This window comes from Diceros bicornis, chromosome 32 (genome assembly GCF_020826845.1).
Source record: "Diceros bicornis minor isolate mBicDic1 chromosome 32, mDicBic1.mat.cur, whole genome shotgun sequence".
In the NCBI taxonomy this organism is placed as follows: Eukaryota; Metazoa; Chordata; class Mammalia; order Perissodactyla; family Rhinocerotidae; genus Diceros; species Diceros bicornis.
The window spans coordinates 20,515,832-20,535,807 of NC_080771.1; the positions used below are offsets into that span (position 1 = coordinate 20,515,832).

A 19,976-nucleotide genomic window follows, 5' to 3' on the forward strand; every position below is an offset into this window, starting at 1 on the left:
GTGTGAGTGTGTATGTCTGTGTAGATGTGCGTGCACATGTGTATGTGTATGCTGTCTTTTATTGAAAGGTGTTTCTACTTAAGGTGATTAATCCATATGCAGTTAAAATGATGCTGACCAAATTAATTCTATTTGAGGCTTAATTGTTAGCCAAATATTATGTAAATCTTATATATGAATAATCTTAATCTTTTAAAAATATTTAATACTTAGAAAAATGACTCTGGATGATTTGTACAGATTGTTTGAGGATACTGGCTTCTAAATAAAATTGAATGCCTCTTCCCCCATTCTTTGCTTGCTAGAATTAGACTGTCAAAGTGAGGGTGGAGGGGGAGGAATCCTTGAGGAGGAAATCTTGTTAGGAGAAGCCAATCTAGGACCCTCTAAGATGGTCAGAAAGTAACAAATCATTTTTCTTTTTAATTTCCTGGCAAAATTCATGAAAAGTAAAGGAAGTTGAGTTAGTATATTAAAGCATTTGGGAAAGTATAAACAGGCTTTCTCATTTATTGACTGTATGGCCTTGAGCTGATAACTTCTTTAAGTCACAGATTCTTCATCTCAAAATGAGGGTAAGAGTCCGACCTCCTAGAGTTGATATGAGACCTAAGTGAGATTGTGCATGTAAGACACTAAGCACTGTGCCTGCTACACGGTAGCAGTTGTTCTTGAAGGGTCTTGCTATCATGATGTTGATATGGAAAAAGAAGAAGATGTAGACATAACATGTAAGGAGAACTTTGAGATTTTTTTCTTGCTCCTCACTGATTCTAAATTCCATTTCTGTGGTAGGTGGTGGACTTTGTAGCAGCAACACTGCAGCGAGCATGTGCAAGCTTGGCCCACCAGACAGAGAGCACTGTGGAATCACAGACACTGAGCATGTCCATGGGGCTGGTGGCTGTCATGCTGGGAGGAGCTGTTCAGGTGAGTTGCAGACATGAGCTAAACTTGAGTGGAGGGAGAAGAGAAAAACCTATTGCTTCCCTTCCATACCCTTGTGAGAAATAAGAATGGATGTTGTGCGTAGGAGAACCAGGATAAACAAGTCAGGTTGTTACTAGAATTCTTTCCAAAGTAGAAGACAAGAAAATTGTGCCATTTCTTCCTTGTCACCTGTGTAGACTTTACCAACAGAAGGACAGGGCCCTTTCTGACCTGGCACAAACTTGATTTGGAAACACCTGGCACAATGTTTTGCCAGGTGAATGCTAGATTCTCTGACCCTCACTGTAATGGCTTTCCAAATTTCAGCCTTTGTCCCTACTGTTATAGTCAGGGGAAATCCTTCATAACCTACTGGCTTCTGAGGGTTCCATGATTCCATCTGTTTTGTATAGTTCCATTTTAGCACAGGATCCATCTTTCAACCCACCTCATGTAGCATGTTAAAGCTTTGTTTCCAGTGCATGTATCTTTTATATACTTAGTTTATAATTTTGTAATTTATTCACTCAAAAAATATTTATTGCATACTTGCTATATGCCAGATACTGAGCTAAGGTGCTGGGAATACAGCAGTGGACAAAACAGTCTTGGTCTGTACCCTTGTGAAGCTTACAGCCAGTGAGAGAGTCAGGCACCAAATAACTGTTCAAAAAATATACTTGGAATTGAATGAAGTGCCTCAGAAGAGAAGTAGTAGGTACCAAGGGAACATAACACCCAGTCTAGGCTGGGAAGGTTTCCATGAGGAAATGTAAGTTTAAGCTAAGACTTGAATGATGAAGTGTGGGAGTGTGTGTGGTGTAGATGGAGGAAACTGTTCCAATTAAAGAAAACATCATGTACAAAGACTGGGAAGCAGGAAGGAGCTTGGTATACTTGAGACTCTGATAGAAGGCCAGTATAGCTGAATTCTAGAGACCAAGGGTCAGAGTAGAGCCAGACAAGGTGGAAAGGTAGACACAGTGTGTGTCTGGTTAATTACAAACACACTAGGTTAGGAGGCTGCAGGAAAGCAGAATAGGCTTAGAGCAAGTATTATGAAATCTAACCTGAAATCAGACTGGTATAACTCTTAGCAATGAATAGGGAACCCTCTGGGAATGGATTTTTGAGTTTGAGGATTTAAATCTGATACTAATTCTTGATATGTGAGAATTTACCTCTCTTTAGCCTGTCCTTAAGGCCAAAAGGAATTTTATTTGGAATTTTATTTGTTATTAATGTGAAGCCCGTTTCTTGGTAGATGTACTTAGCACTCCTAATTTTATTTTTCCCTTATAGTTTGAAAATAACATTTTTGCTTCAGTTTCTAGAGTCATATAACAACATCTCTTCTGTTAGAACTGTCAAGGAGGGGTTCACCAATGGAATAGTTTTTCTTAAGTTGTATTGTTGTTAAATTTAGTTGGCCTGATTGATTTTTGTTTTTCTGGTTGAGTATTAATTTGAATGGTCTTTGTTTCCATAAGTTGAATGTGTTTTTGGCTTTTCTTAGAATTTCGAACCACAGCCCAAATGGCAAGTAGAACACAGAACTGTGGGGACTGATGCAAATATACATCCCTTACTTGTCCTTACCCTTCCATGAGCCATCATGACTCACTGATTACATCCTGGATTCCTCTGACTTTGCAGTTAATTAAGTGAACATTAGCACGTCACCCCTATACCTTTGCCCTAGATCTATTAATTTTTTTCTGCTTATTTCATGGATTTATAAGTGGCTTCTATAGTAATGCTGAGTTTTCTGTCTTTGTATTAGAAAAAAAAGTCGCGATTCTGAATTATGTTTTCAGGTGATGATTGTCAGGCTAGAGTTTTTGCTTCAGAGTCTAGAAGAATACACTGTGCTTATCCCTGATCAGGATTCATTGTTTTGGCTAATGAAACAGACTCTAATAGCATTTGAACCTTTCTTTCTTTCCTTTCTAATTTATGTAATTAAGGTGATTATTAGAACATAGTGTCTGGGAAGAGGAGTTAATTTGGAGAAAGTGTAGGCTTGAGATTGCTAACAAGACAACTGTAATTCCAAACTCATTTTCTAAGTTTCAGGCTTGGTCATCAGTAAAACTATGATGTTGGTAACTTCCCTGTTCCCTCAGGAAGCAGTTTCTGCATGATGTTCCAGGCCCCGTCGGGTCCTCAAAAACACTGATGCATGGCGCTGATCTGAGCTTTCAGGTGCAGGTGGTGGGGCTGGGACTTGAACCCAAATCTTGAGCTCTCATACCGCATTTTCTGAGAGTATCTTTTTTTTTTTTCCCTTAAATTTTATTTATTTTCTTCATTCTTTTCCCCCAAAGCCCCAGTAGATAGTTGTATGTCATAGATGCACATCCCTCTAGCCACTGTACGTGGGACGTGGCCTCAGCATGGCCGGAGAAGCGGTGCGTCTGTGTGCGCCCGGGATCCGAACTCAGGCCGCCAGCATTGGAGCGCGCGCACTTAACCGCTAAGCCACGGGGCCAGCCCCAAAGGAAGTTTTTAATTTTAATGCAGTCCGGCTTATCAATTATTTCTTTCGTGGATTTCTTTTCTTTGGTATTTTATCTTAAAAAGTCATCAGCATACCCAAGGTCGTCTAGATTTTCTCCTATGTTATCTTGTAGGAATTTTATAGTTTTGCATTTTACATTTAGGTCTATGATGCATTTTGGGTTAATTTTTGTGATGGTTTAAGGTCTATGTCTAGATTCTTTTTTTTTTTTTTTGCATGTGAATGTCCATTTCCAGCACCATCTGTTGAAAAGTCTATCTTTCTCCATTGTATTGCCTTTGCTCCTTTGTCAAAGATCAGTTGACTATATTTATGTGGGTCTATTTCTGGTCTCTCTCTTCTGTTTCATTGGTCTATTTGTCTTAGTTTTTTTTTAAGATGAAATTATTGTATATAATAGAAATAAAAAAAGAGGCCTTATACTGTAGATTTAAGTAGATATTCCCATTTAAGATGCTTAAAGAAAACCAAAGGTCCATGATACTACAGAGGCACTGAGTGAAGTCTAACATAATAATAATACTGGCAAAATTATTCTAAAATGTCTTCTCCAGTTCCATGTAGATTCCTGATAAAATTGACCCTTTTCTTAGATAACATATACCTTTACTCTAGACATACATATTCTTTTTTCCCCTTAAGATATAGTAACATCAGAAGGGTCAGTTGTTTTATACGTGAAGATAAACTGACATGTTGTGGAGCTAGGAATTGTACCCTATGTCAATTTTGCATTAGTTCCTAATTGTTTAAACAAAGAAATCTGAGGGGAGTGTATGGTGAAATTCTCCAGGTACAAACCTGACATATACCTCAAGTTTTCATTTACTTGGGAGGAAAGTGGTGGGGAAAGTGAATAATAACAATTCTGTGGACTTATAGTGTAAAATGAGAACATTATCTAGGTCCTACAAAAACAGTTGGTTAATTGGTTGGTTGGTTGGATAATGAAGTGAGTGAATGAGTAAGTAATAAATACCCTGCCTTGTTCTAAAAAGGATTTAAGACCGGAAAGGTTTTCAAATTGTCAGGCCCTCATGAAGCCTCATATGATAATTTTTCTAGTATTTTCAAACAGAAAAGGATTACCACTGATTCTTGTTTCTCTACTGATTGCACATGTGCCTTTCCTAGTCAGACATATGGCATTATTGGAACAAAGGTTCTGGAGAGAATTAAATCTTATGTAATTTTCACTCCTACTTGCTAGGAGAAATTCCCTTTTGCCAATTATTGTCCCAATCCTTTCCAGACCTATGGTGCCCTGGTATGCTGACCAGTCACTTTAGATCACATGTTAAGAATAGCTTTATGGGGCCGGCCCCCTGGCCTAGTGGTTAAGTTCAGCGAGCTCTGCTTTAGCGGCCCGGGTTCGGTTCCTGGGCGCTGACCTACACCACTTATCAGTGGCCATGCTGGGGTGGCGACCCACATACAAAATAGAGGAAGATTGGCACTGATGTTAGCTCAGGGCGAATCTTCCTCAGCTAAAATAAAAAAAGAATAGCTTTATTCATTCGAGTGAGACCGTGTAGAGTATTGGGTAAGAGTGTGGACTTTGGAGCCAGACTTGTTGAGTTCACGTCTTGCTGTCTTTTAGTTGTGTGACCTTGAACATGTTACTTAACTGTTCTCTTCCTCAGTTTCCCCCTATTTAAAATGTAGACATATGAAAATGTTTAAACTGTATCATAGGGATATGAATATGTGTGTTTTTTAGGTTATCATATTTATTTTTAAAACATTTATATAGCACTTACTATGTGTCAGGCACTAAGTACTTTGCTAATATAAACTTATCTTTTTATGGCAAAAGGTACATAAAAGTCAAAGATACAATAATACAATCAAAAAGATATGATGAAAGTCAAGATAAAATAATCTAGAAAAGAATTTCACCATATGACTGAGTATTAAAATCTACATGGTAAGAATAGCTGTAGAGACAAACAATCTAATAGCTAAGTGGATACAAAGGGTGTAAACAGGCTGTTCACAGAAAAAGAAATGCAGACAGCCAGTAAACATGGAAGGATGCTTAAAAGCACTGTTAGTCTGGCTGACACAAATTAAAACCATAAGATAACATGTTTTACCCATCAGATTATAAAAATTAGGAGTAATAATATGCTTTACTGATGTATTTTTTTTAACTTAGAAAAGTACCTGTACATGGTAAGTATTCAATAAATGTTAGCTGTAATTATTTAACAATAGTCATTGAGTGCTGGACTCAGGAACTGAACTCAGAACTGGATTCAGTTCCTGGTATAGCTGATTACACTAGGAACAAGATTTGCTCCCTGCCTCTTTTGCTCAGGATATGTTGCCTTATGCTCAGGTCATATTAACATCTGCTGTGTTAATTTGAGTTTGGCATTTTTCATTTCATTTTGTAGTTGAAGTCAAGTGATTTTGCTGTCCTGAAGCAGTTGCTGCCTCTATTGGAGAAGGTCTCCAACACATACCCTGACCCTGTCATCCAAGAACTTGCTGCTGATCTCCGCATCACCATCTCCACCCACGGAGCCTTTTCCACTGAGGCTGTCAGTGTGGCTGCCCAGAGTACCCTGAACAAAAAGGATCCACAAGGGAAAATAGAAGGGCAGCAACAAAGCAGTCGTGAAAGATCCACTGATGTGTCTCATAGCCACCTCACACAACAGCAAAGCCGTGAGAAATCCAATGAGACAGACCTGAAATCTAATGCTCCACTCATCCCTCAGGAGGTCAGTGAACCCAGCACCACTACAAATCAGAAATCTGGAAGCATAACCACAGAGCAGCTCCAGGAAGTTCTTTTATCAGCTTATGATCCTCAGATTCCAACACGGGCTGCTGCCCTGCGCACTCTTTCCTGCTGGATAGAGCAGAGAGAGGCAAAAGCCCTTGAGATGCAAGAGAAACTTCTCAAGGTGAGTAGAACACACTACAAAACACACGCACACAAGGTGGGACAGCTTTCCAGGAGCCTTGACTGTGTATCAAGCACTGTCCTGAACTCCCCTCAGGGAAATTGTAGTTGTTCTGAGGAGGCAAGACCTAGACACAGGAAAGACTTAGATAACCACACGAGACTCAATTGAACATTAACAAAGTGCCAGAATTTTGACAGGCAAGAAGTGCTGTGGACAGTCAGGAAAAGGAGAGAGTTGAATTCTGGAAGAAGTAGATCTTGACATGGCCTTAACAAACTAATAAAGTTTGAGGAGATGAAAGAAAAGGGGATGGAACAGCATGAGCAAATTCCCAGAGATGGGAAAGTCCCTTTCTGGTAACTAAGGCCACTTTCAACACTGTGACCCAGCCCAGTTAAGCTATCTGTTTTCTCTGGGCCCCTTTTAGAGGGACATTAGTCAGAACTCCCCTCTTCTCCCTCTATCACAGTGAAAAAGCTGTTCTTTACAGCATAGATTTATGTAGGAGAATATATATGCTTAGCTGGGGATCTCTTCCCTTTTATGGAAATTGTCCTGACCTCAGTATGGCTTAGAGATTAAGAGCAAAGGGTCTAGAGACTCCTGATCAAATCCCTTGGACTTCTTGGACAAATCACTTAAACTTTTTAAACCTCAATTTCTACATCTGTAAAGTGAGGATAATAATAATAGGACCCACTTTATGTTGAAAGATTTAAAATAAAATAGTACATGTAAAGCACTAATTATAGTGATAGGCACATAATGAGCACCCAGTAAAGGTTAGCTGTTGTTATTATTCTTATTATTATTATCTCTTCCATATACTTTACTAAGAATTATAATTCTGATTGAAAACATTTATTTATAGTCACTGAATTATTAGAACCAATAGTATAATAATAATAACTGCTGTTTATTGAACCAGACTTATACCTTTCAGACATTGTCTCCAGTCCTCACAACTGCAATATTCATATTATCCTCATTTTGTAGATGAGAAAACCAAGGCACAGAAATGTGCCAAGGACTTGCTGTCATTGAAATATTGCTGAAAACCTTAAATTATGTATCTCTTTTGAGTAAAATATGAAGTAAAACTATCCCTTCATACACCTATTTGGATGGTGAATGCTATGAACATCTTTGGAATTTTCTTTAACTTAATGTATAATTTATTTATTTATTTATTTTCCCCAAAGCCCCAGTAGATAGTTGTATGTCATAGCTGCACATCCTTCTAGTTGCTGTATGTGGGACGCAGCCTCAGCATGGCCGGAGAAGCGGTGCATCGGTGCACGCGTGGGATCCGAACCTGGGCCGCCAGCAGCGGAGTGCGCGCACTTAACCGCTAAGCCATAGGGCCGGCCCCTCTTTAATTTAATGTAAACCTTCATCTGCTATATATAATTGGTCATCCAGTCCTGTCAGTTCTTCTTCCAAGAAGTCTTTCGATCTATCTCTTCCTCTTTATTCCCATGGCCACTACCTTGGATTAAGCTTTCTTTATTCCATACATGATTCCCACTGCTTCCAACCTGACCCAATTTAACTAATCTTAGGCTCTCCCTAACATGCTGCAGATGTGGAGACCAGCAGCATCAAGTTGATATCAAGAATCGCTGTGCCAGCAAAGGACGCATCACTCTATATGGACCAGCACCCCAGTCTTCCCCTAAACACCAAGCAGAAAGAACATGGGCACATGGCCACTGTCTTTCTCTGGCCCTCATGTTAGGGCCTAAACCTAACGTGTCACTGTCATATCTTCTAGATTAGCAGTACCCACAGCAGTTGACATGCACTGGTGCGTTCCTAAATTGTGAGATGTGCAAGAGAAAAGGATCAAATTATAGCAAATGTGCCATCAGTTGGACATAACCCCAAACCTGCCCTCTTGTGTGTCATGGCTTGTAGTCTGTCATGTCATATGTGAGAATGTTGTCTACCATGGGCTGTAGTGGAAAAACTGTTGAGGATTGTTCTTCCAGATTTTGGTTTTCATGCCTACTTTTGGTGTATACTTGACTACTTCAAGAAGTGTCTCCTCCTAATTGCTTCCCTTTTTTAAAATTATTATAAAAATGAGACTGCAAACATATACACTGTTTTCCCCACAAGATTCTCAAGTCAGACCGATGTCTAGCTAAAATAAACAAGAAAAAAAGCATTTATTCTTTTGAGGCTGCTATGAGGGTCTCTTAAATCTTGCTTGCTCTTTGTGCATCATATTACTGCTGTATTTTGTGGTTCCAGATTTTCTTGGAGAACTTGGAGCATGAAGACACCTTTGTATATCTGTCCGCCATTCAGGGTAAGTTGGTAAAGGACTTCGAGTGACTGTGGACCCAAGATTATATCATGTGTGTTTGCACAAAGTCTCTAAATTCAGAGAGGCACAAGACTGCTGGTCATTTTGTACATCTTCCTGCCTCCTAGCTAAGACTTGATTTAAGCCATAATTCTAATAATATTCCTGAAAGGGTCCCTGTCGAGTTTCAGTGTCTCATAATGATGAGAAAGTCTTTATTTATGTTTACAGTCATGTGCTGCATAATGACGTTTTGGTCAGCGACGGACCACATATGTGACAGTGACAGTGGTCCCATAACATTAGTACCATATAGCCTAGGTGTGTAGTAGGCCATACCATCTAGGTTTGTGTAAGTACACTCTATGATGTTCGCACAATGATGAAATCACCTAACGACACATCTCTCAGAACATATCCCCGTTGTTAAGTGACACATGACTGTACTTATCATTCTATAGATTAAATCCCATTTCCTCTAATTCAAGGAGGTAAAGAATGGCTCACACATGAGCCCTCATTACATTGGCCTTTTATGTACTTGATTACTGTCAGCATGCACATTTGCTCTCTATTTTAACTAAAAGAATCTCAGAATATGTAATATTTCTTCATCAAAACATTTTTTGCAAGAATTTTATTTCTCTTTTGTGATTCTTTGTTGTTCTTCCCGTCTCCATTAATTTGTGGGTTCCAAATCTAGCGAAAGGCCTCATGAAAAGGAGTATAGAGAATTAAGCACCCTTCCCAAAAGGGTGAGAAGCAGACAGGGGGACTCGATAGGGCTCAGGAAGCCGCATGACAATGAATGGTACTTATGGAAATCAAATCAATGAAGCAAGAACCTAAAATGCTGATAATTCATAAGTCAGAAAACAAGTCACCCTGTACTTTTCCCTAGAAACTGTAATAGTGTCGGGGAGATGTTTCTCATTGATTTTTTTTTCATCACGGGGTTTTCGGGAAGCAGCGGTGTGTCATTCTAGTATGGCAACATTGCTGTTTGGAATAAGCTTCTTATCTGATTAACTCATTGAGCTCATTAGCCTCTAGGGTCTGCTATAAAAATCTCAACTGTTGCTTTTGTGTTTGTTTTTAGTAATTTTAATTGGTGTGCTAATCAGTTAGTAGCTAATTTGGTGATGAAGAACATGGGAGGTAGAGGTATGGTTTCTGTTCTCAGCTCCCCACAATGGACAAGTTTGAATTAATTGATGTTTTTAGTGTTTGTAACATGCACTTAAAGGCCAAGGCCTTAGGTGAATTTCCCATTAGGAAAGGAAAGAGCTGAGTTTTCCCACCTGCATTGCCAATATCATTTGTGCAGGCCTAAAGTACTCCAGGAGCCAAGCCATTCTGGACTCCCAGTCAGACACGACCAGCCCCCTTGTAAATGTCCTGCAGTACAAGGGGTACTTGGCTGTGGTTTGAATAGCATTTAGTTGTGGGGAGTGTGTGTGTTTGTGTGTTTAAAGTTTTCCTTTTCTAGACTGCCTGAATGGCCCCATGTGAAAGTTACAATGTACTTTTTGCTTAATTTATTGATATTTTAGATTTCTTTTGTGATTTCTCACCAACTCTGTCTGCAGTCTAGGCACAGAGCAGAGGGGAATTGAATAAGTTCGTTTATTCAACAGATACTTACTGATGCCTGATGGAAGAATTTCTGATGTATGTGTTATCCGTCCATCACAACAATCTGAGAACTAAATTCCCTATGAGTTAAATTTTAATTTTGTGAAAGACTGTCTGCATTTCCTTTTAGTCCTACTGAGAAAGTGGTGGTTGATTTAGTTCTCATAGCAGCTGCTCTCGTGTACGCAGTAGCAGCCTCTTCAGGCAGAGAATTATATACCAAGTTGTTGAGTTCCAGTTACAATCCAGAGTTTATAAATAGAAGACTTAACCTTAGACTATGGCCATTATATGGCCTTTTTAGACTCCTTGTATGTTCTTCTTTTCATTGTTTGTTTTATCATCACTATTATTACCCAAATTCGGGGCTGGCCCCACGGTGTAGCAGTTAAGTGCACGTGCTCCACTGCTGGTGGCCCAGGTTTGGATCCCGGGCATTGTCAGGCCGTGCCGTGGTGGCATCCCATATAAAGTGGAGGAAGATGGGCACAGATGCTGGCTCAGGGCCAGTCTTCCTCAGCAAAAAGAGGAGGATTGGCATGGATGTTAGCTCAGGGCTGATCTTCCTCACACACACACAAAAAAAATGGCTTACCAAATTAATACATTCTCATTGTTTTAAAAAAATTTAAATGTCAAGGAAGTATGTAAGGTAAAAAGTGGAGGCCCTTTTCCAAAATAGGAGTTAAAATATGTCCTTGAGAGTCCTATAATATATATTAGATGTTTTGGGATATTTTTCACATTTCAGTTTTGAAATAGATGTTCAATAATGAATGTGATAAATAAATAAGTGATATTCTTCAAATAAGATATAGCAAGTTATTTATCATAATGTGGATCTGCTCGTTTGTCCTCTCAGTCACTTTCAATTATTTGAAGGACATTTTGAAAGCAACACCAGAGACAGATGTATTTCAGGGATCTCAGTGATCTCCATCACTGTCAAAAGGATCTTTGGATAAAACTACCAGGCTCATTGAAAAAGAAAAAGACTCCTAAGCTCTGAGCCAAGCATGGGAGGTGAAAGTATGCCAGTGTGTGTAGTGAAGAGAATCGAGACATCTTGACGTGCCCAGACAAATCGTGCTAACTCTTCCACCCTCTTCATTTCAGAGAAGAGTTTTTATTTCTGGCAAAAGAGCCAAGGGGAGGGAAGGCAAAGGGCCCGGAAGGGGGGAAGGTAGATACGAGATAAAATTGTTTTTATAGAGTTTCAAACTGAACGAGATTTCAAGTCTTAACTTGTCAGAGACTGGACTCCCTATCTCGTTCTCAGATTTCTACCTCAAATAAAGTAAGTTGGGAAACCGTGAACTGAAAATAATTCTATCCCTTGAAGGACCATCTAATTGGATCTAGCAATGAAATTTGGAATGAAGTCCTGTGAAGTTTATCATCTCCATTTATGTCCTTGAAATGGGGAGATTTCTTTTATGTCCTGACCTGGTTTCTGTACCACCTAATTAACAAGTGAGCATTTAGCAAATGTCTCTCCTATATCCGATCTCAGTAAATGCTTGAATTAGTTCTGGGAAGTAGACGTTATCCCTGTTTTTTAAACTTATTATTTACATACCTAAAATTCACCCATTTAAAATGTGCAATTCGATGGTTTTTAGTATATTTCGAGAGTTGTGCAACCATCACCACTATCTAACTTTAGAACTTTTTCATCATCTCAAGAAGAAACCCCATACCCATTAATAGTCGCTTCCCATCCCCTACTACCCCCAGTGCCTGCTAACCACTAATCTACTTTTTGTCTCCATGGATTTGGCTATTCTGGACATTTCATATAAATAGAATAATAGGGCCGGCCGCGTGGCTTAGCGGTTAAGTGCTCGCGCTCCGCTGCTGGCGGCCCGGGTTCGGATCCCGGGCTCGCACCAATGCACCGCTTCTCCGGCCATGCTGGGGCCGCGTCCCACATACAGCAACTAGAAGGATATGTGACCAGCTATGACATACAACTATCTACTGGGGCTCTGGGGGAAAAAATAAATAAGTAAATAAAATTATAAAAAAAAAAAAAAAGAATCATCAAATGTGTAGTTTTTTGTGTCTGGCTCCTTTCACTTAACATAATGTTTTTGAGGTTCATCCATGTTGTAGCATGAATTAGTATTTCATTCCTTTTTAAGGCTGAATAATATTTCATTTTATTGATTAACCACATTTTGTTTATCCATTCATCAGTTGATGGACATTTGGGTTGTTTTTGTTTTTGGCTGTTATGAATAATGCTGTTATGAATGTTCTGTACAAGTTTTTGTGTGGACATATGTTCTCATTTCTCCTGGGTATACACCTATGAGTGGAATTGCTGAGTCACATAGTAACTCTATATTTAACCTTTTGAGGAACTGCCAAACTGGTTTCCAGAGCGGCTGTACCATTTTACTTTTCCATCAGCAATGTATGAGGGTTCCAATTTCTCTACATCCTTTCCAATACTTGTTATTGTCTGTCTTTTTAATTATAGCCATCTTAGTATGTGTGAAGTGGTATCTCATTGTGATTTTGATTTGCATTTTTCTAGTGACTGATGATGTTTAACATCTTTTCATGAGCTTTTTCTGCATTGGTATATCTTCTTTGGAGGAATGTCTTTTCAGATTCTTTGCCCGTTTTTAAATTGGGTTGTTTGTCTTTTTATTGTTGAGTTGTAAGGGTTCTTTATATATTCTGGAAACAGGTTCATTATCAAGTATATGAATTGCAGATATTTTTTGCCATTCTGTGGTTTGTCTTTTATCTTACTAATGGTGTCATTAAAGCACAGAACTTTTTACTTTTGGTGAAGTCCAACTCACCAATTTTCTCTTTTATTGCTTGTGCTTTTGGTGTCATTTCTAAGAACTCATTGCCTAACTCAAGATAATGAAGATTTACTTCTTCCAGGGGTTTTCTTTCAAGGGTTTTATAGTTCTAGCTCTTACATTTAGATCTATGATCCATTTTGAGTTAATTTTTGGGTATGATGTGAGATATACCCATTTTATAGCTAAAGATTCTGAAACTTAGATAAATTCAATCCCTTTTCTAAGATTACATAGCAAATAATTTGAACCTTGTTCTTGGCCTCCAAATCTTGTTTTTTCCCTCCCAATACACTAGATTATTTCTCTAGAACTTTTCTTTTTTTTTTTTGTGAGGAAGTTCAGCCCTGAGCTAACATCCATGTTAATCCTCCTCTTTTTGCTGAGGAAGACCAGCTCTGAGCTAACATCTATTGCCAATCCTCCTCCTTTTTTTCCCCCCAAAGCCCCAGTAGATAGTTGTATGTCATAGTTGCACATCCTTCTAGTTGCTGTATGTGGGATGTGGCCTCAGCATGGCAGGAGAAGCGGTGCGTTGGTGCGCGCCAAGGATCCAAACCCGGGCCACCAGTAGCGGAGCGTGCGCACTTAACTGCTAAGCCACGGGGCCGGCCTGAGAACTTTTCAAATAATGGTAGAAATTGTCCAATTGTTTTCCTTTTTTTTTTTTTTTTTTGGTGAGGAAGATTGGCCCTGAGCTAACATCTGCTGCCTATCTTCCTCTTTTTGCTTGAGGAAGATTGTCAGTGAGCTAACATCCGTGCCAATCTTTCTCTATTTTGTATATGGGGTGTTGCCACAGCATGGCTTGATGAGCGCTGTGTAGGTCCGCGCCTGGGATCTGAACCTGAGAACCCCAGGCCGCCGAAGTGGAGTGCATAAACTTAACCACTATGCCACCGGGCCGGCCCCTTGTTGTGCTTTTTAAAATAGAAAACGGATGTTATGATTATGGTTATCAATAATATTTATTAAAATTGAATAATGCTTAATCATCTAAAAAGCTTTGATTCTGTCAACAATCCTGAAATATAATAAAAGAGGATATTATAATCCTTCTCTAAATGAAGAATTGACTTGCCCAAAGTCACAAAAGTTGGGAGAATGGTGGAGCTGGGCCCAGACCCATTTCTCAGGGATTCCCAGTCCACCGTACCTTATCTTACCACAGCCTTGATGATATATATGATGCCTCCTCCCCCTCTCCCAATCTCCAGAGATTGCATTTCAAAGCCCAGAACACTTGAGTTTTATATTAGCTTTATTTTTGGAATATCTGTCCAGTGGTTCCCTCTATCAGTAGAAGATTGATACACTCAGATTTGCATCAGAATATTTAGCAGTTTGGTACTTTTACCTGTAGGTACAAGATGAACTGGCTACCTCATGGTTAGTTACTTTCACTTTCCGAGATTGCCCTGAATAATTGCCATCTAAGAGAAATGGCAGTAAGTATTACAGAAATTACCATTTATTGAGTTCCTGTTATGTGCCGGTCATAGCAACCCTGCAAGTTAGGAATTATTCTCCCTATTTTACAGATAAGGGAACTGAGATTCAAAGAGGTTAAGAAACTGGCCCAAAGTGACACAAATACTACATGTCAACGTCAGGATTTGAGTCTTAAATCTCTCTGGCTCTGAAGACTATGCTCTTGCCACAGGCAAAAATAATTGATCCTAGTGCCCACATTGTTCCTGTTCCCAAGATGCAAGGGCTGAGTTTCCAGATGGTCTTAGGTATAGGAGAGCCAGGCCTGCCTATAGGAAGTGATCTCTCTACGAATCAACCCTTTCTATAACTTAATAATATGCTGACCTCATTTTTGCTTGATTTATGTGGGTGTGTGGTTTTGCTCATTTGGCAATGTGTACAGTATTATTTTTTAAGCAATCTCTGTGTATATCTTTGAAACTCATCTCCCATTAGTGGAATATGAGTTGTGTTACCTCACACTGCCTGCCCTTCTTCCTGCTGATGGTCATTATTGTTTCAGCACTGAGAGTATCAGCATCGTTTTAGGAGCATCAGGAAAGAGGCTTCAGAAATCAGTCCTGGGATTTATGTAGTTTACTGAGATTGTCGCTTAGGTAAATAAATAGCTTTCTGTATAGAACTTTTGATATTTGTTGCATTTCTGATGCCCATAAATGACATTTAGAAACAACTTACTTTAAAATAATACAAATTATGAGGCTGTGGAGAAATCAGAAACCTCATGCACTGCTGGTGGAAATATAAAATGATGCAGCTGCTCTGGAAAACAGTCTGGCAGTTCCTCAAAACGTTAAACATAGTTACCATATGACCCACCAATTCCACTTCTAGATATATACCCAAGAGAAATGAAAACCCATGTCCACATAAAAGTGTGTATATGAGTGCTCATGGCAGCATTATTCATAATAGCCAAAAAGTAGAAACAACCTAAATATCCATCACATGATGAATGGATAAATAAAATGTGGTGTATCTATACAATGGAATATTATTTGGCAATAAAAAGGAATGAAGTACTGATTCATGCTACACAATGGATGAACCATGAAAACATGGTAAGTGAAAGAAGCCAGACACCAAAGACCACGTACCATGTGATTCCATTTATATGAAATATCCAGAATAGGCAAATCCGTGGAGATAGAAAGTAGATTACTGGTTGCCAGAGGATGGGAGGAGATGGGAGGATGGGGAGTGACTGATTATGGATATAAGGTTTCTCTTGGGGAGTGTTGAAAATGTTTTGGAGTTAGATGGTTATTATTGCCCAACCTTGTAAATATACTAAAAGTCGCCGAGTTATGCACTTTTAAAAATAAAAAAAAAACTTTAAAAATTCAGAACAATAGTTTTTCATGGAGCTCTTAGGACTGTGATCCTTGGGATGGGCAGGATTTAGACATATACAGATGGAGTGAGGGGATTAAGGCAGAAAGAAAAGCAAAAGTAGGAAGATGTTCAAGAGTGGGGCAAGTATAAAGGAAGGTCAGCAGTTCCAGTTGTTAGTGGAGCAAAGTGGGCGCGGAGGGGGGAGAGGGATGGGGCTGCAACCCAAAAGCTGTTGGAATGCCAAGACAAGGCACCTCAGCTTTTCTGTGTGTCTCTAGGCGGCCTTTAAAGGCTTGTTGTTGCCAGCCCACCGGTAATGTCTCGGTGATGGGCTTCCTGGATTTGAGAGTATCATGCTTGTTGATGGTTATTTCTTATATTTCTTTTGTTCTTATTTTCACTCGTGATTTATTGAGCACCAACCAGATATCAGATGTAACTTACATTTTTTCATTTACTCCTCACTACAACCCTATAAGAGTCAATTTTTCAAACAAAGAAACCAAAGCTCAAAGGCTGTTACAGGTAAAAGGCCAACCAGTGAGTGGTGGAGTCTGGAATCAACTCCAGAGCCAAGGCTTTTATACCTCTCTCTACTTCTCTCCTCTCCCCCTTCTATTTTCTCACCGTAACTCAAATCATCATGGCCTCTGCTCTTGGAGACAGTAAAATTAAGCCATGGAACCAGTGGGTCTTGACATTTTCAGCTAAGCAATTAATACTTCTTAGTTTCTTGGTTTCCAGGACTCATTTCAAATCCTTTACCTCCTGTTCTTGTAAGCTAGCAGTCACAAAGGCAGGATTCACTACCAAGGAGGCAATTGTGAGATCCCTTGGTATAAAGAGTCAGTTGCTTAAATGTCTACTTTACAAGCTATTAAGAAGGTATAAGTACCTTCCCTGTATTTAAATTTTGCCCTGGAGCCACCCTTTCCTTAGTAAAGTTGGAATTTGAAGGCAAGTTAAGGAGAATAAAACAGTGAGAGAGCTCACAAGTAAAACAGCAAGTTCCTCTTTAGACTTATCTATAAGTACAGTGGTCCTTTACTCTAAGGAATCAATCCGTTTTACTGGAACTACTTTGAGGTAACAGCTGGAGGAGCACCCTGCTCTCGCTTTTCCCCAAACTGAAGAGGAAGCAGCCTGCATTACCCTTCATTTCAAATATAAATTAAAATTCCTAATCTCACCAGATGTGATTAAGATGATCCTTGAAGCTGTTCACGCACTTAATGAGCCCAATTATATTTTTTATTAACCCTGACATAGTTCCTTTTGTTGCTTAATCATAAGTTTAACATTTTTAACTGATTAAAGCATCAAATTCCCTCTCTTCGGTCACATCGAGATCTGGGGCAGTGGTGGAAAAGTGCCCTTAAATGGTGTCTGTACAGTTTTGGCAACTCACTTTTGAATTCTTACATTAGACTTTGATACTTGGTATCTGACCTTGTGGTATCTGCTGTCCCTGAGGAGTCTGGAAGGTTGGAAAGGAACTGAGCCTCAGGGAGTGAGCTACCAAAGACCTAATTAGGTCATCTCTCCCATCCACCTGCCAGGGCATGATTGCTCAAGTTTTCTTTCTTAGGAGAAGGCTGTTTTAGAAGCACTTTTGCACTTTATATTCAACTTTTGATTTCCATTATTGGTAACCTGGCTTTAGATAGGGACAGAAAGAAGTGTAAAATATCTTTGGCCATTGACCTTTTTTCTTAATAGTTTAAAATGTTTATTCATTCATTCAACAAATATTTATTGAGCATACTATATGCGAGGGCACTATGCTCAGTACATTGCTAAGAAAAACAGTCATGCCCTACCTTCATGGAATTTACAGTCAGAGGGGAGTAGGAGATGGAACAGAGCAAATATTAATCATATAATCACATGAACAAATGTGAAATGTGGCTTTGACAGGTTCTGTGAAGAAAAGGTACACAGTGATATGAGAGCCTGTGTTAGGGGCGTGTTACCTGACAGGGGAAGGAGGAAGTGACACACAAGCTGAGATCTGGTGGATGATTTATGAGTTAACCTAGTAAAGAAGGGAGGGAAGGGGCTGGCCTGGTAGCATAGTGGTAGAGTTTGCATGCTCTGCTTTGGCAGCCCGGGGTTTCCGTGGGTTCGGATCCCAGGCACGGACCTATATACTGCTCATCAAGCCATGCTGTGGCTGCATCCCATGTACAAAATAGAGGAAGATTGGCACAGATGTTAGCTCAGGGACAATCTTCCTCGAGCAAAAAGAGGAAGATTGGCAACAGATGTTATCTCAAGGCCAATCTTGCTCACCAAAAAAAAAAAAAAAGAAGAGGGAAGAGTGTTCCAGACTGAGGGAAGAGCGAAGCAGCAGTACTGTGGCCGAGAGGAGCCTGCAGACAGGGAGGACTGCGTGAATGCCTGTGTTCTGCAGGGCCCTTAAGATCAGTGAAGAAAGGGGTGGGCTAGGTGGGCTTGGAGCACTAGGCAACCCACTCGAATCAGAGTGCTCTGCTTTTCTGTCTTTCATTGAGCCTCCTCTAAAGATTTCATGTGAAAATAAGGTTCTGCTGCTTTTAAAACAACAACAAAAGGATTTGAAAAATCACTGAGACAATCTACCTGACCTAGCAAGGAAGTTTTATAATGTCATATGTGATGTTTCATACCACACACACCTTTTGTCACCTTCTGCTCACCACTGCCAGATAATGCAGTCTCTCTTTAAGCCTGTTTTCATGAAATGCAGTGAATATGTTTGGCTATCTCTACAAATCTCTGAACTCAGTTTCCAACACATGGCCCTTAACCATTATCAAAAGCATTCTAATTGCAGATGAAAAAGGTAAAACCATATGGAGTTATTTTAGGCCAGTGATTTTCAAACAATTATTTTTTAGCAGTGGAATTCATTTTCAAATGAGATCTAACATGAAGGCATCAAAAACTCAAGCAATGTATATTTTTGTGCCTTTTTCCTTATATTTTTCACATTTTCTAGTATGAACAGTTATTGCTTTTATAATCAGAAGATAGGCCCAGCCATGTGGCCGAGTGGTTCAAGTTCCACGTGCTCTGCTTCGGTGGCCCGGGTTTGCAAGTTTGGATCCCGGGCACAGACCTGCTCTACTCACCAGCCATGCTGTGGCAGTGTGCCACATACAAAATTAGAGGAAAATTGGCACAGATATTAGCTCAGAGCGAATCTTCTTCAGCAAAAAAAGAAAAGAAAAGAAAAATATATATACAATCGGAAGATAATGTTTTTTAAATTATGTGGCTGTTTAGGAAAACTGAATTGTTTCATGAGAACAGGGTTCAGGGATCAGCTCAGATGGAAACAGATGGCTCCCTCTGTTGTAGTACCCCCTGTTGAGCTTTTCACAACTAGGGATCACTAAGGCATGGGGTGATCATGGCTTTTTCACCATGAAGTTATATGATGACAGCAGAAACCTTACTGACAAACAGATGTTTTTCCTAAGTGGAGCTTTTCTTAATGAAATGGTTGCTTAGAAACCAGACCATAATAATAACTTTCCTATATTTAGTTTGTAAAGTGATTCAGTTTGCAAAATTATTAAGTTGGAGAATACTAACTAGATAAAATTGAACATATCCATTATTTCTTGTCTTGGAATTCAGCAACCAAATGGTTAAATTAGCAGCAAAATTTCGTCCAGATGTGTCTATCCAGATGCTATTCATAACAAGGACATACAAGGAAAATGAAGCTCATGGAGCTGCCCTGCTCTGCTCTTAACTGATTCTCCAGTGGCAGAGCGTGTTTGATCTTGCACCAGTATATATTAGAAGCTGTGACATGTAACACTTATTAGGTGGCTGAGAGGATCAGTTAGGTCAGTGGGTCAAAAATTGTACATGAAAATGTGAAAACAGCTTCAATTCAAGTTAAGCTCAGTGAGACAGCAGTGTAAAGGAAGGGCTGAGGAGTAAAGATGCTTCTTTAGAATGACAACTGATAAATGGAAAATCTGATATGCTATTACTAACAGTGAAGAAACCTCAAC

At 39.5% G+C, this 19,976-nt stretch overlaps 1 protein-coding gene across 1 annotated transcript in view; it reads left to right on the plus strand.

Moving 5' to 3' along the window:
- Positions 1-19,976, plus strand: part of TANGO6 (transport and golgi organization 6 homolog) — a 174,859-nt gene that overhangs the window by 60,387 nt on the left and 94,496 nt on the right. Inside the window, exons 12-14 of the mRNA XM_058528125.1 lie at positions 796-930; positions 5,851-6,366; positions 8,626-8,683. Coding sequence (XP_058384108.1) covers positions 796-930; positions 5,851-6,366; positions 8,626-8,683 — 709 coding nt within the window. The remainder of the gene's footprint in view (positions 1-795; positions 931-5,850; positions 6,367-8,625; positions 8,684-19,976) is intronic.